Source organism: Chanodichthys erythropterus, chromosome 22, assembly GCF_024489055.1.
Source record: "Chanodichthys erythropterus isolate Z2021 chromosome 22, ASM2448905v1, whole genome shotgun sequence".
Lineage (NCBI taxonomy): Eukaryota > Metazoa > Chordata > Actinopteri > Cypriniformes > Xenocyprididae > Chanodichthys > Chanodichthys erythropterus.
Genome location: NC_090242.1, coordinates 5,212,225 through 5,226,293, shown reverse-complemented (window position 1 = coordinate 5,226,293; position 14,069 = coordinate 5,212,225). Strand labels below are relative to the sequence as shown.

General features: G+C 34.3%; 1 protein-coding gene across 1 annotated transcript in view; it reads right to left on the bottom strand.

The window, feature by feature from the left end:
- LOC137012976 (leucine--tRNA ligase, cytoplasmic-like) overlaps positions 1–13,093 on the bottom strand; it is a 41,077-nt gene extending 27,984 nt beyond the window's left edge. The window contains exons 1-17 of the mRNA XM_067376517.1: positions 12,992–13,093; positions 12,063–12,184; positions 11,887–11,974; positions 11,725–11,805; positions 11,497–11,634; positions 10,268–10,429; positions 10,028–10,140; positions 7,169–7,232; positions 7,014–7,081; positions 6,682–6,907; positions 5,932–6,019; positions 5,403–5,479; positions 5,193–5,246; positions 2,731–2,871; positions 1,465–1,542; positions 464–549; positions 172–237 (exon numbers count right to left, since the gene is read on the bottom strand). Coding sequence (XP_067232618.1) covers positions 172–237; positions 464–549; positions 1,465–1,542; positions 2,731–2,871; positions 5,193–5,246; positions 5,403–5,479; positions 5,932–6,019; positions 6,682–6,907; positions 7,014–7,081; positions 7,169–7,232; positions 10,028–10,140; positions 10,268–10,429; positions 11,497–11,634; positions 11,725–11,805; positions 11,887–11,974; positions 12,063–12,184; positions 12,992–12,997 — 1,658 coding nt within the window. The 5' untranslated portion in view covers positions 12,998–13,093. The remainder of the gene's footprint in view (positions 1–171; positions 238–463; positions 550–1,464; positions 1,543–2,730; positions 2,872–5,192; positions 5,247–5,402; positions 5,480–5,931; positions 6,020–6,681; positions 6,908–7,013; positions 7,082–7,168; positions 7,233–10,027; positions 10,141–10,267; positions 10,430–11,496; positions 11,635–11,724; positions 11,806–11,886; positions 11,975–12,062; positions 12,185–12,991) is intronic.
- Positions 13,094–14,069: the final 976 nt, after the last annotated feature.

Here is a 14,069-nt window from a genome sequence, read left to right as displayed (position 1 = left end):
AAAGAAAGACATAAATATCTCGGATGACATGGGGGCAAGTAAATTTTCAGGAAATTTTAATTCTGAAGTGGACTAATCCTTTAATGCAGCTTCTCCAGAAAGAATGGCACCCCATAGCAACTTGACAATTTTCCACTGCAATCTCCCAATGATACAAAGTGTGAGACTTACGTCTCCAGAGCCTCCAGGACGCCCATGGCTTGTTTTTTCCATTCCTCATTGCCATAATCCAGATACCTGCCAGATAAAGACCCCAGTCACTGTCTGACAAGTCAAATCGATCAGTGACACTGCAAGGCAAGGCACCGTGATAAAAAAGGACTAAAATTACACAAGATCACAAGGATAAGGCACTCTTTTATTGAAAAGGAAGTGAATACAAGACAGAAGTGGACGTTATCATGGGCTCTTAGATGTGTACAACATTATGTAGTATCTGTGTGAGAGAGTTTTCTGCACTAACCATTGATCGCACAACGCCACAACACACTCGTCTGCAGACCGAGATAACACCTGCTTCTCTGGCTCCATGTAAATCAGCGCCTCACCCTAAAAATATGAACAAAATTGGGTTAGACCAAGTTTGTTTCCATATTTTATTTTTAAAAAATGGATTCCCAATCCAACACTCAATGGTCAATCATTAGCCCTATAAAGCCATCATATTTTATATGCAAAGTTCTAAGGCCAAATTATTAACATGATCCGAACTGATCATGTTAAAATGCACACAATCTACTACATTTCTTCTGTTGTCTGATTGATAGTTTAAACTTTTTTAGCAAGTAGAAGGCCTTTTAGTGCCATTCTAAAATCGTCCACCTTCAGGTCAAGGTTCATGTGTCGATTTGCTGTGAAATCTTTGCTGATTTTTATAAAGTAAACCTAGAATAAAAGTAAGAATAACTTTTACTGTATGTTGTTGGTAATATATCAAGATGAACACTTACTGGACTGAAACAACTTAGGTTTACTTGATTATCCATAGATAATGTTAAAATGTGAGTATTCAATATGATCCATCAGGCTCAATCATCATTGTATTACATTGAATTATATGTTTTGCTCCTCACAATAAACAATACAGAGATTTAATGATAAAACTTAGCATTTAAATATCAGACATTATTGGAAGATATAGAGCGACTGCTAATATATGCATTTTATGTAATTAGTCTACCATAAAATTATAAAGATCGCTTTGATTTACATTATAAGCTATCCGAATTTCATCTTACTTTTTGGCCATATAAATATCAGCAACCACACTAAACTGCATATTTTTGCTCAGTTTTGGGCATATTTTTGCTCAGATATGAGCTGTATATTCTCCTATATCATACTATATGAGCCAATACTTATTTACTTTGTCTAAAGGTTCAATAAACTGTTCCATTTCAAAAAAATTGATTTTTCAGACTATTTCAAATGTCAGGCTTTAAGGTTAACGTATAGTCCACCAACCTTTTCCACCATCATCTTCTGAATGGGCTTCTTCACATCCTGGACCTTCTGTCCCTTGAAACCCTCCACTAACATGATCTAGCAAAACAAAGTTCAGTAAAGTTGCTCAGATGTGCACATGAAGGTATAAGTAGTCATCTAGAAGATTTGTAAAGAAACTGAACCAGCAACCTTTAGGGTGCATTCACACTTGTGGTTCGGTTCATTTGGTTCATTTGGTCCGGACCAAAGAAGAAAAAAAAAAACATTTAGTCCGGGTTCGATTAGCGTTCAGATTGGCAATTTTATCACCGAATTTGACCTACATCAGACCTACTTTTCAGCGGTCTCGGCCCGCTTGTTTGTTCGGATGGCAGCGTTCACATATGTTCAAATGAACAGCACTAACCAAGCAATCGCACCAGGGTTCGTTTTAATCGAACCAAACATGACGAGTGTGAACGCACCCTTAGATGCTACCCGCATTTAAAACATGCTTATACCATGGTCTGTCTGAATACTCAATACTGATTGGCTGGAAGGTGCTATTAAACAGTTTAATGCACAGGTACTGTAGTACAAAGACAGTTTAGGTGCCTGCGCGTTTGTGAATTTGGAGGTGGAGCTATCAAGATAGGGGTGTGGTCCCTTTTGGTTAGGGGTGTGTTTGTTTTGGGGATTTCAAATATCAACAGCGTTTGTCAGATAAATTTACTTTGCTACTGAATCACTACATTATATTACTCAGAAAGTAGGTTGTATTGTTGCCGTTTTTGAAGTAATTCAACTCACAGCTTCATTGCTAGTTGAGAGACAATGCACAGACACAGGTAAATCACACGCATTTTCTCTCTTTCATTAGCCTAATAGGTTAAATCATTCAAATAAATGTTATGATTCAATCAAAAAAAAAAAAAAAAAAAAAAAACGTAATCTTACCGCACTACTTTATCTGTGTCTGATTTACTGTAAAAAGGACAGAATGCTAGATCTAATGAGCTGTAGATGACTTAAATAACCACCATTTTAACCCTTCCAGTCAAATTTAATGTAAACATCAATGACAGCTTTAACTTGTCAATGCTGGCAAATGACCATGGTATAAAGGGGATAATCCATGACTAGCAACTTCGCGTTGGGTGGTTCTTTAAAATATTTAATGCACAGATAGCTGTGGATTATCACTTACATATTTAAAAAGGTGTCCCCTACATGGATTTCACTATGGTACTATACTAGAGAAGAAAATGTGGAATTTGAGTGATGTTGGTGTTCATATGGTCTCACCCCCTCGTAAAAGCCCTTAAGGTAGACCTTTTCTTTAGCCTCGGCCAGTTTCTCTCTGTCATTTTGGCTTTGGATCTTCAGTTCATCACAAACCAAAGGAGCCGACAGGTTCCCATACCCTGGAATCTCAATGATGGGTACCTGGTAGAACATAAACCCATAAGTCACTTTAATTTAGACAAACAAAATCTAGGATCATTCTGAGAAATCACTTAATCCATGAAGTAGTCAGACAGGCACAGCAAGGCAAATTGCCTTTTTTTTTTTTTTTTTTAAGTAGTCAATAGGTTATACTTTTCATGCAAATCCAGACTTGACAGCTATGAAGACGAATAAATTACAGCCACTTTCTTCACAATTACTTTGTTTATAAGGAAGGAAATAAAGTAGAAGTAAACTGATAACTGAAAAGAGCCCCACGTAAATGTGTCCTGCATATGTGCTGCAAAAAAAACATTGTATAAAATACAAAATACTGTTAGTTTGTTTATTATTATTATTATTATTATTATTTTATTATTTGTATTATTATTATTACTATTATCTATGCAACTTCTCCTGGAACTAAATTTAAACACTATCACACCCTATTGCTTTAAAGGTGCCCTAGAACCCTTTTTCACAAGATGTCCCCTGAATGTGTCTGTGAAGTTTCAGCTCAAAATATAGTTTTTATTTTGTTCATTTTTTTTAAACTGCTTATTTTGGGGCATCATTAAATATGCGCCGATTCAGCATCCTTCCCCTTTAAATTCTCTCGCTCCCCCCTCCAAGCTCGCGACTCTACAATACATTGCATAAACAAAGTCCACACAACTAATATAACCCTCAAAATGGGTCTTTACAAAGTGTTCATCATGCAGCATAACCGATTTTGCAAGTATGGTATTTATTTGGATGTTTACATTTGATTCTGAATGAGTTTGAGGCTATATGTTCCGTGGCTAATGGGGCTAAAGCTAACTTTACACACTGTTGGAGAGTTTATAAAGAATTAAGTTGTGTTTATGAATTATACAGACTGCAAGTGTTTAATAATGAAAATAAGGACAGCTCCAGTCTCCGTGAATACAGTAAGAAACGATGGTAACTTTAACCACATTTAACAGTACATTAGCAACATGCTAACAAAACATTTAGAAAGACAATTTACAAATATCACTAACAATATCATGTTATCATGGATTATGTCAGTTATTATTGCTCCATCTGCCACTTTTCACTATTGTCCAGTCGGTGTTATGTTGAGATTCGCCTATTCTTCGGAGGTCTTTTAAACAAATGAGATTTATATAAGAAGGAGGAAAAAATGGTCTTTGAGACTCACGGTATGTAATTTCCATGTACTGAACTCTAGTTATTTAACTATGCCGAGGCAAATTCAATTTTTAATTCTGTGGCACCTTTAAAGTTACAAACAAACTCAGGGCAGACCTTCAGACTGTTCTGACTCGGGTTGCTATATCATTCCTAACTATATCATTCAACTTATTGGACTTCCATGCATTCCCAAATTCCCATAGACTTTCATGGAGGTGGTCAAAAACTTTCATACAATAATCTTATAGAGTATTTGGGTGTCTATCACTAGCAAACTTAACTATCCTTGGCCAAAATGCTTAAACATGCTAAAACATGCTAGACATGTACCAACAATGTGCTAATTCATGCTAGCACCATGGTAAAACATGTAAGTGATGTGCTAAATTGTGTTAAAAAAATGCTAAATCATTCCAGCAATGTGTTAAATCATGCTAGAAACATGCTAGCAATGTGCCAAATCATGTTAAATCATGTTAATTCATGCTAGAAACCCCACAAATCATGTAAAACATTTTAGCAACTTGCTAAAACATGCCATCAATGTGTAAAAATAAGCTAGAATCTTATTAAAACATTAACAAAGCATTAGAACATGTGTACAATTTTTTATTGACTTCTCTGAGTAAACTTTTCAAACGTAAAGCTTTTCAAAGTTATTTCAAACTTTCAGACAAGGCTTTGTCAAGACAACATGAAGGTTTGTCATCAAACTTTACTCATCTATTTATTCTTATTTTTTAATCTTATTTTTTTCTTAAGTTAGAAAATAAGAAAAAAGCGATTAAAAATACATTTTATTGTTATTTACATTTTGCGTAATACTTTAAAAGTATTGTAAGTCTCAGTAGATTGTAGGACTCATTGGCACTAATGGTCTTTATGATCCATTTAGCATTACAAAGCTTTTGCAAAGTTGACAATTCTTTTTTTTTTTTTTTTATGGAATATTGCAGTGTTAATCATAAATACATCACAATAATAGCAAACCACAATGATCCAATGATCCAATCAATTCCCAATAGACAAAATCAAGTCCTGCATTTTTCCTTGTTCGAGAAGCCATTTCACGTCACAATAGCGAAGAAAAAACTATTGCAACTTCTGCTTCAGGCTGACTCGTTTAAAAAAAAGCTGCTTACCGGCTCAAATGGTAGGACCATAAAATCTTGAATTCCATACTTCTCTCTCAAAGCCTAGAAAGAAAAAAAAAAAACAAAAAAAAAAACATTCAGGCATTTTTGTACTGGGTACATTCATCTTATCTAAAATCCAGTTATCTCTCTGGGAATTTCCCTCGCAAAGAGAAATCAAACACAACTGAATCATGAAAAGAAAATGAAAATGAACACCTGCTTCTTTTTAATGTCCCTCAGAGCGGCGATATCATCAGGCGCATCTGACGGCACACTTGTGACAACTCCAGTTCCTGTGACGACAAATTAAATATCAACAACCTCCCATAATGAGCTAACTTACTCTAAAATGATCCACGTCAAATTTTTTTTCCCTGAAAGAAAATTTTATTCAGAGGCGGACAACAATATTCTATATTAACATTTCTAATGTATCAATTTGGGGAAGGCACTTTCAGGGTGAAAACAGGAGCCCAGGGTATAAGAAAAAGAATAACTGCCAAATCACATTAGGTGAGGAGCAGTTTGTGATCGAAGTAATGTGGTCTGTGCAGCCTGAGGGAACATCTATTTGGGTCATTTCCATATTCCATTTCTCCTAGCTTTGCTGTACTCCGCAATGACTAACGTCACTTTCACTTTAGCTATTAAAACACTCGGTATTGCCCTGCGGCCCATTCAGAGATGCATCTTGTCTGTGCAGGGGTAATGTGATGCGACGATATTATGGGGTGGTGCCGGGTACCTTTGTCTTCTTTAATGGTGAGCATTGGCAGGGCATAAATGGTCTTGTATGAGGTGAGGGGGGCGCTCAATGCACAGCCGAGGATGTCCTGAAAGATGGGAGAGAGAGTGAGTAAACAGCCGTAAACTGTCAAACATGCACAAACTGGATTCATTTTTTGTTTAGTTTTCATGTACTTTCTTCTTTTTTAAATAAAGAAAACATGTATATAAATAAAAATGTATATGACAAATCACAGAGAAAATGTTAATTTCACATTTGCATTAAAAAACAAAGAAAATGTAGGCTAGTATTTTTGGGACGGAAGAGATTTTGAGCATTTTGACATTTTCATGACAATTAGACACTACAATAATAGTTCATATAATTATTAGTAATAATATTGCAACTATTATTATCATATATTATATATATATATATATATATATATATATATATATATATATATATATATATATATATATATATATATATATATATATATATATATATATATATATATATTTTAATAATAATAATAATAATAATAATAAAGAGACCATATGATGATATTTTAAAAAGGTCATTATTTTGATTACTGGCTGTACTAGAATAGGTTAATTTGCTTTAATGTTCAATTAGTGCAGCTCCTCTATTATCAGAAATGCAGACTTCCAGTTCCAGTTTCTGCAAAGCCCCTCCTTCTGAAAAGTAATGGGCCAACTTTATTTACTATAAAACTCAAGCAGTGTGTGCTTTAGGGAGACAAACCTGGCCCATGATGTTCATGAGCACCGGAACCACTCCATTCTCCTTGGTAAATCCCTGGTAGGACATATTCCTGGCTGACCGCTGTGTGCTGATGAACAGGTCACCGCTGGCAGTCTCGAATATGATGTACTTCATATCTGGCCGAACCCAGCAATTTGTTTGACCAAACATGGTTTCAGGTCTCAGAGTCGCAGCAACCAGAAAAATGTTCTTGTCTTTAAGAGCACTGAAAACATAAAAAAGTATCATGTTTTTGGTAGCATGCCATTCTTTGGAGTAACATGATATATAAATATGGCAATCATTCAAAACCATAGTATTATGGATTTTACCTCAATTTTGCTGGGTAAGGTTCCACAATCTTCATCTTAATAAGGGTGTACTCTTGAGGACCAACTCCCTGCCATACAGATCAATACTATAAGACACACACTTCCATCCTATTGTATACCAAAAGAGGAATTTCATAATTGAAAACAGTGCCCACCTCTCCTGTCTGTCTGTCATGGTCCATGCAGGGCTGCCCATCTTTCGGAGAGTAAATGGTATATCTATAAGACAGAAAAAAAGGTTTAAGATTTAAGATTAAAGTTTAAAATTAAATAATGGATACTTTAAAGATAAAGTAACAATTAAATAAATAATTGCATAATAAATAATTATACAACATACATATACTATATTATGTGAAAATATTTACAATGAAAATGTGTTTGATTTTTGTATTACATTCTCCAATATTGGAGATGCTGCCTGCATTAGCATGAAGAACACCTGACACCTTATTGAGGGACACTTAACAGCATCTCCAATATTGCTGTTTAGAGTTATATAGAGCTCTTAGCTTTGAACAGCATTTATCTGAAATAAAAAGCTTTCATAACATTATACCGTTCAAAAGTTTGGGGGCAGTAACACTTTAAAAGAAGAAGGAGGAAAAAAATAAATAAATAAATTACTGGTAAGACTTTACAATAAGGCTCATTAGTTAACAGAAGTTACATGAACTAATTAGTTACTACATAGTTAACATTAACTTATAATGAACTGCACTTCTACAGCATTTTTAATCTTTGTTAATGTTAATTTCAACATTTACTAATACATTATTAAAGGTGCCTTAGAACTTTCTTTCACAAGATGTAATATAAGTCTAAGGTGTCCCCTGAATGTGTCTGAAGTTTCAGCTCAAAATACCCCATAGATTTTTTTCATTAATTTTTTTAACTGCCTATTTTGGGGCATCATTAACTATGCACTGATTCAGCGTGCGGCCCCTTTAAATCCCGTGCTCCTCTCCCCCGAGCTCGCGACTCTTTAATACATTGCATAAACAAAGTTATATTTGCTATATATTATATGAGGGTTATACATTTTATAAAATATAACCCTCAAATGGATCTTTACAAAGTGTTCGTCATGCAGCATGTTTAATCACGTAATTATAGTATTTATTTGGATGCTTACATTTGATTCTGAATGAGTTTGATAGTGCTCCGTGGCTAAAGCTAACATTACACACTGTTGGAGAGATTTATAAAGAATGAAGTTGTGTTTATGAATTATACAGACTGCAAGTGTTTAAAAATGAAAATAACGACAGTCTTGTCTCCGTGAATACAGTAATAAACGATGGTAACTTTAACCACATTTAACAGTACATTAGCAACATGCTAACAAAACATTCAGAAAGACAATTCACAAATATCACTAAAAATATCATGATATCATGGATCATGTCAGTTATTATTGCTCCATCTGCCATTTTTAGCTATTTTTTTACCTAGTCTGATGATTCAGCTGTGCACAGATCCAGACGTTAATACTGGCTGTCCTTGTCTGATGCCTTGAATATGAGCTGGCATATGCAAATATTGGGGTCGTACATATTAATGATCCCGACTGTTACGCAACAGTCGGTGTTATGTTGAGATTCGACGATTCTTCAGAGGTCTTTTAAAACAAATGAGATTTACACAAGGAGGAAACAAGGAGTTTGAGACTCACTGACTCACTGTCAATTCCATGTACTGAACTCTTGTTATTCAACTATGCCGAAATAAATTCAATTTTCAATTCTACGGCACCTTTAAAATCTTGTTAACATTAGTTAATGTACTGTTAACTAACATGAACAAACTATGAACAACTGTTAACTAACTAACATTAACGAAGATCAGTAAATACAGTAACAAATGTATTGCTCATGGTTAGTTCATATTAGTTAATATATTAACTAATGTTTAACTAATGAACCTTATTGTAAAGTGTTACCAAATTAATACTTTTATTTATCAAGGATGCATTCAATTGATCAAAAGTGACAGTAAAGACATAAATGCTGTTCTTTTGAACTTTCTATTCATCAAATAATCCTGAAAAATTGTACACTGCTGCTCAAGAAACATTTATTCTTATTATCAATGTTGAAAACTGCAAATCATCATATCAGAATGATTTCTGAAGGATCATGTGACACTGAAGACTGGAGTAATGATGCTGAAAATTCAGCTTTGATCACAGGAATAAATTACATTTTTTACAGTTTTTTTTAAATAGTAAAAATAGTTCACAAGATAACGGTTTTTGCTGTACTTTGGATCAAATAAATGCAGTCTTGTTGAGCAGAAGGGAATTTTAAAAACATTTAAAAAATCTTACCGATCTAAAACTTTGAATGGTATTATATATATATATATATATATATATGCTTTATCACACACACTGACAATTATTTTTATATTATTGTCACATGTGAACACAAATGATGTACAAGAAAGGACAGAGAAAGGGATAGATATGACTTCAACCCCTGTCTTTTTAAATATATTTTTCAAATGCCATTATAGCTTTATATTATATGCCCTCATATGAATGTTATACCATGATCATGTTTTAGATTAGTAGACATTTTACCTTGCTCTTATATTTCTTTTGCACATAATACAATATTTTGTATTATAAATAAGATAAAATATTTAGAAAAAAAATATATAAAACAGAAAACTGTTCTGTGCATGTGCAGTATAACTGTGCTCAACAAACAGTGAATGTTCCCCGAACGTTAGTACTTGGCTCCATGTTTTTTACAACCTTCCCATAATGTTGCAGGAAAGTTTTTTTAGACAACCTAACAATAACTTATACAGAACATTCCCTAATGGCAATTTTTAGGTTGTATTTTTAATTATAATGTGTTCTGTGTACCGAAATTTGTGCAAAGACTAAACTTTGGTGGTGTCGCAACTATCAGTATTGATGAACAGGTAAAAGTGATATATTGGTTTTCCTCTAACAGTAACGAACAAATTGAATACTTAAGTCATATTACAATATTTTACCATACCTTTTCCCAAACTTGATCTTTTTTCTCTCTTTCAGAGTGATGTACTGCCACCTCACAAAAGAGTCATAGAAGGGGTTTACATCGGTCGTGATGAAGGAACGCCGCCAATCAACCTACAGCATTAATGACTCGGTCACTTCATTTACAGACACAACGTTAAGACATGTTGCATTTTGCGTTTAAATGGCAAAGTAAAAAGTATTGTGTAGAATGACAATTATTCAGGTGAGCTTTCACTACCTTTAGACCCATTTTCTTCAGATCTTGTACAGCAAGAGGAGGAAAATAATCCAGCCAATGTTCAGCTTCAGCAAACTTCACAATTTCATCGTCCCGCAGCCCCAGAGACTTCATGATGTCCCACTGGAACTTGGAGCTTCCAGACTTTGCTACAGCTTTGCTCTGCCAATGACATGACATTCGAAAAAGGAAACTGAATTAATTTTCATTAATTCTTTATTAATACAATACTGATAATTCATGGATCAACCCTACAACATTTAAAGGGATAGTTCACAGAAAAATGAAAATGATCCCATGATTTATTCACCCTCAAGCCATCCTAGGTGTATATGACTTTCTTCTTTCAGACGAGCAAAATCGGAGACATATTAAAAATATATCCTTGCTCTTCCAAGCTTTATAACGGGAGTGATAGGGGGCCGAGATTTTGAAGCTCAAAAAAGTGCATCCATCCATTATAGAAATAATCCCACAAAAAAGAAGGCCTTCTGAAGCAAAGCAATGCATTTTGGTAAAAAAAAAATATCCGTATTTAAAACTTTTTAAACTAAAATAACTAACTTTCGGCAGACGGCCGTATGCATCGTTTTGGGGAGGAAGAGAAACCTCTGACCCAACACATGACATATTGGGAAACGCGGAAGTGCAGAGGACAGAGCAAAATAAAACACCTGTCATAAATTATTAGTCTAAAATGAGAAATTAATGAGAAATATCAGAGGATTTCGATATAAGAGAAGAAGAGCTTGAGTTTGTTGCCCAGTCATATTTGTTTGAATCGCGAGAGGCATCTAGCTTACGATACTCCTACGTCAGGGGTTACTCTTGTGGCCCAAGTCGACTTGCGCAGTATGCATACGGTTGTCTGCCAGAGAGTACTTATTTTAGTTTATAATGTTTTAAATGTGGATATTTCTTACAAAAACCCATCACTTCGCTTCAGAAGTCCTTTATTAAACCCCTGGAGCCTTAAGGATTACTTTTATGATGGATGGATGCACTTTTTTGGGCTTCAAAATCTCGTCTCCCATTCACTACCATTATAAAGCTTGGAAGAGCCAGGATATTTTTAAATGTAACTCTGATTGTGTTCGTCTGAAAGAAGATTTGCAACTCTTATATACACCTAGGATGGCTTGAGGGTGAGTAAATCATGGGATAATTTTCATTTTTGGGTGAACTATCCCTTTAAGTTACAATTTTAGCATAACACACAGTACTTTTACCTTCTTGCCCTTTGACTTGTCCTTGATGATGACCTCATCAGTGGTCTTCTTCTGCTCTTCCTCCTCTTCATCTTCCTCTGGGAATTGGGGCGGGAATCCATACAGCTCCATTTCCCTCTTCAGCTTGTCTGCACACGCCTGATGAACACAGACATAAAGCATTTACACTGATTACAAAAATGTACAGATCTAAGGTGCAGAACTTTGGGTAGAGTTTAAACTACTCACTTTGATGGGCATACCAGTGCAGTGAAGTCCAAATGGGAAAAGACACTGCTTCCCTTTCAGCCGCTGGTAACCCATTGCAAACTAAATGAAGAATTATAATTGAGTCATAAAATATATGACATGATGTCTATGATATATTCTTTGAATGGCTTTCAAACTCACCTCACACTTAGACAGGCAGAATGTGTGTCCAAGGTGAAGTCTTCCATTCATGTATGGGTAGGGAAACGTGACAAAGTACTTGTTTTTACTGGGTAGACAGACAATAATCGTCAGTTAGCCATGAATATAATCTGTAAAACTTCAGGAAATACTGCAATTAATAAAAACAGGCTCACTTTGTATTTCCCCCAATGGTGGTTGGAGCGTTGATCTCAAAAACCTTTTCCTTCTCCCATTTCTGCTGAACCTCCTCCTCAATCTTCCTCAAAAAGTCAAGTTTTGCTGTTCCTTTGCGTTCCTGGAATGACATATTTAACTTTAACATTCAACTTTCACATGTGAAATATATGGGGAAAAAATATCCCTACACACACACACACATACATATATATATATATATATATATATACATATATATATATATATATATATATATATATATATATATATATATAGAGAGAGAGAGAGAGAGAGAGAGAGAGAGAGAGAGAGAGAGAGAGAGAGAAAGACTTCAGCAAAGCATTAATGAATATATTAATACATTAATGAAAATTGTCACATTTTATCAGAAATATCATACAATATTAATATACTCTTATAATATATTAGTTAGTTACATTAAAGTTGATTTAAATTGTTAGACGTCAAGATGATGAAGTTTCATCATCTTGTGACCTGTTAAATATTACAGATTTACATTCATTAATTAAACCTCCAGATACCAAACTGGTAAATCTGCTAAAGTATAAACTGGCACATGTGCATCACTACAGTTCTGAGCTGCATATATCAGAACCTCTGATTGACAGCTGTCAGCTCTATTCATATTACTCTGCCAACAACTCTCAGGAGAGTGATAATGTTGCTGAGATCGCACATGTGTCGAATATGTGCTACTTTTTGTTCAGGATTAAAAAAAAAAAACAAACAAAAAAAACACATGAACATGGTTAATGGGCACACATGCATGAAGCTAGTGGCTAAAGATAACCATGCCGGTTTAATACATTTTTTGGAGTTTGAGCTCATGAAACACACAGTACTCTAAACCGCATGAAGAAAAGAGTGCAAACCATTAAACCGGCTTCATATAAATCAAGTTTACCGTCATCCTGAATAACTTCAGCAAGATTTGTTGAAGAGTAAAACCCACGCTTCACTCGGCTGATGACACCGGTCAGAAACGTCGCCGCCGGAAGTCCCTTTGCATGATGGGTAATGTAGTTTTAAACGATTGGACTATTTCAAACAAAAAAAGAGATCATCCTCAAAAATGATTTGAGATATAATTCATGTCTGTTGCACAAACATTCATGTAATCACTAAAAAATCCCTTTGCAAACAAACAATAAAATATTGATGATAATAATAATTTATTTATTAATTAAAATTATCATTGTTATTGATAGTATTATAGTTTATTTAGTAGTGTGTGTGTGTTTATCAGAAATATTACAGACATCCAAATATTCAATATTAAATAGTAATAGAAAACTACCTGACAGAAAAACTCATTTGAAGATACACCATGTAACTTTTTTCTTTTCTTTTCTTTTTTTCTTTTTTTGTTCAAAATGAACAGAATTTTAATAATGAGTCAATACATCATCAATCCAAAATGTGTTTTTGTCATTCCCTAATTCACTGGTAAGTCTATTATAAGTGTTTATTTAGACCAAGCGGGGTGGTTTTCACAGGAAATTGTGTACATACGTCAATCTGTGTGTATTTCGTTATAGTCATAGAGAAAAGTTGCTTCAGCTTTGTCTGAATTTATTATGAAATGTAAGACAAAAATAATGTTTTCAGAGATGATGACCTACATTTTATCTTTTGTTTTGGTGTAAATTAATCACTTAACAGCACTAAACTGCCAAGAATGCAAGCCACAGGGAGACCACCGACGGTTGTCACTCATTGTAACTGTAAACCAGTTAATGTAAATATTATTAATCTTATTTGTAAGTTTACTTAAAGGATTAGTTCACTTTCAAATTAAAATTTCCTGATAATACTCACCCCCATGTCATCCAAGATTCATGTTTTCCTTTCTTCAGTCAAAAAGAAATGAAGGTTTTTGATGAAAAAATCTCAGGATTTTTCTCCATATAGTGGACTTCAATGGATTCCAAACGGTTGAAGGTCAAAATTACAGTTTCAGTGCAGCTTCAAAGCGTTCTACA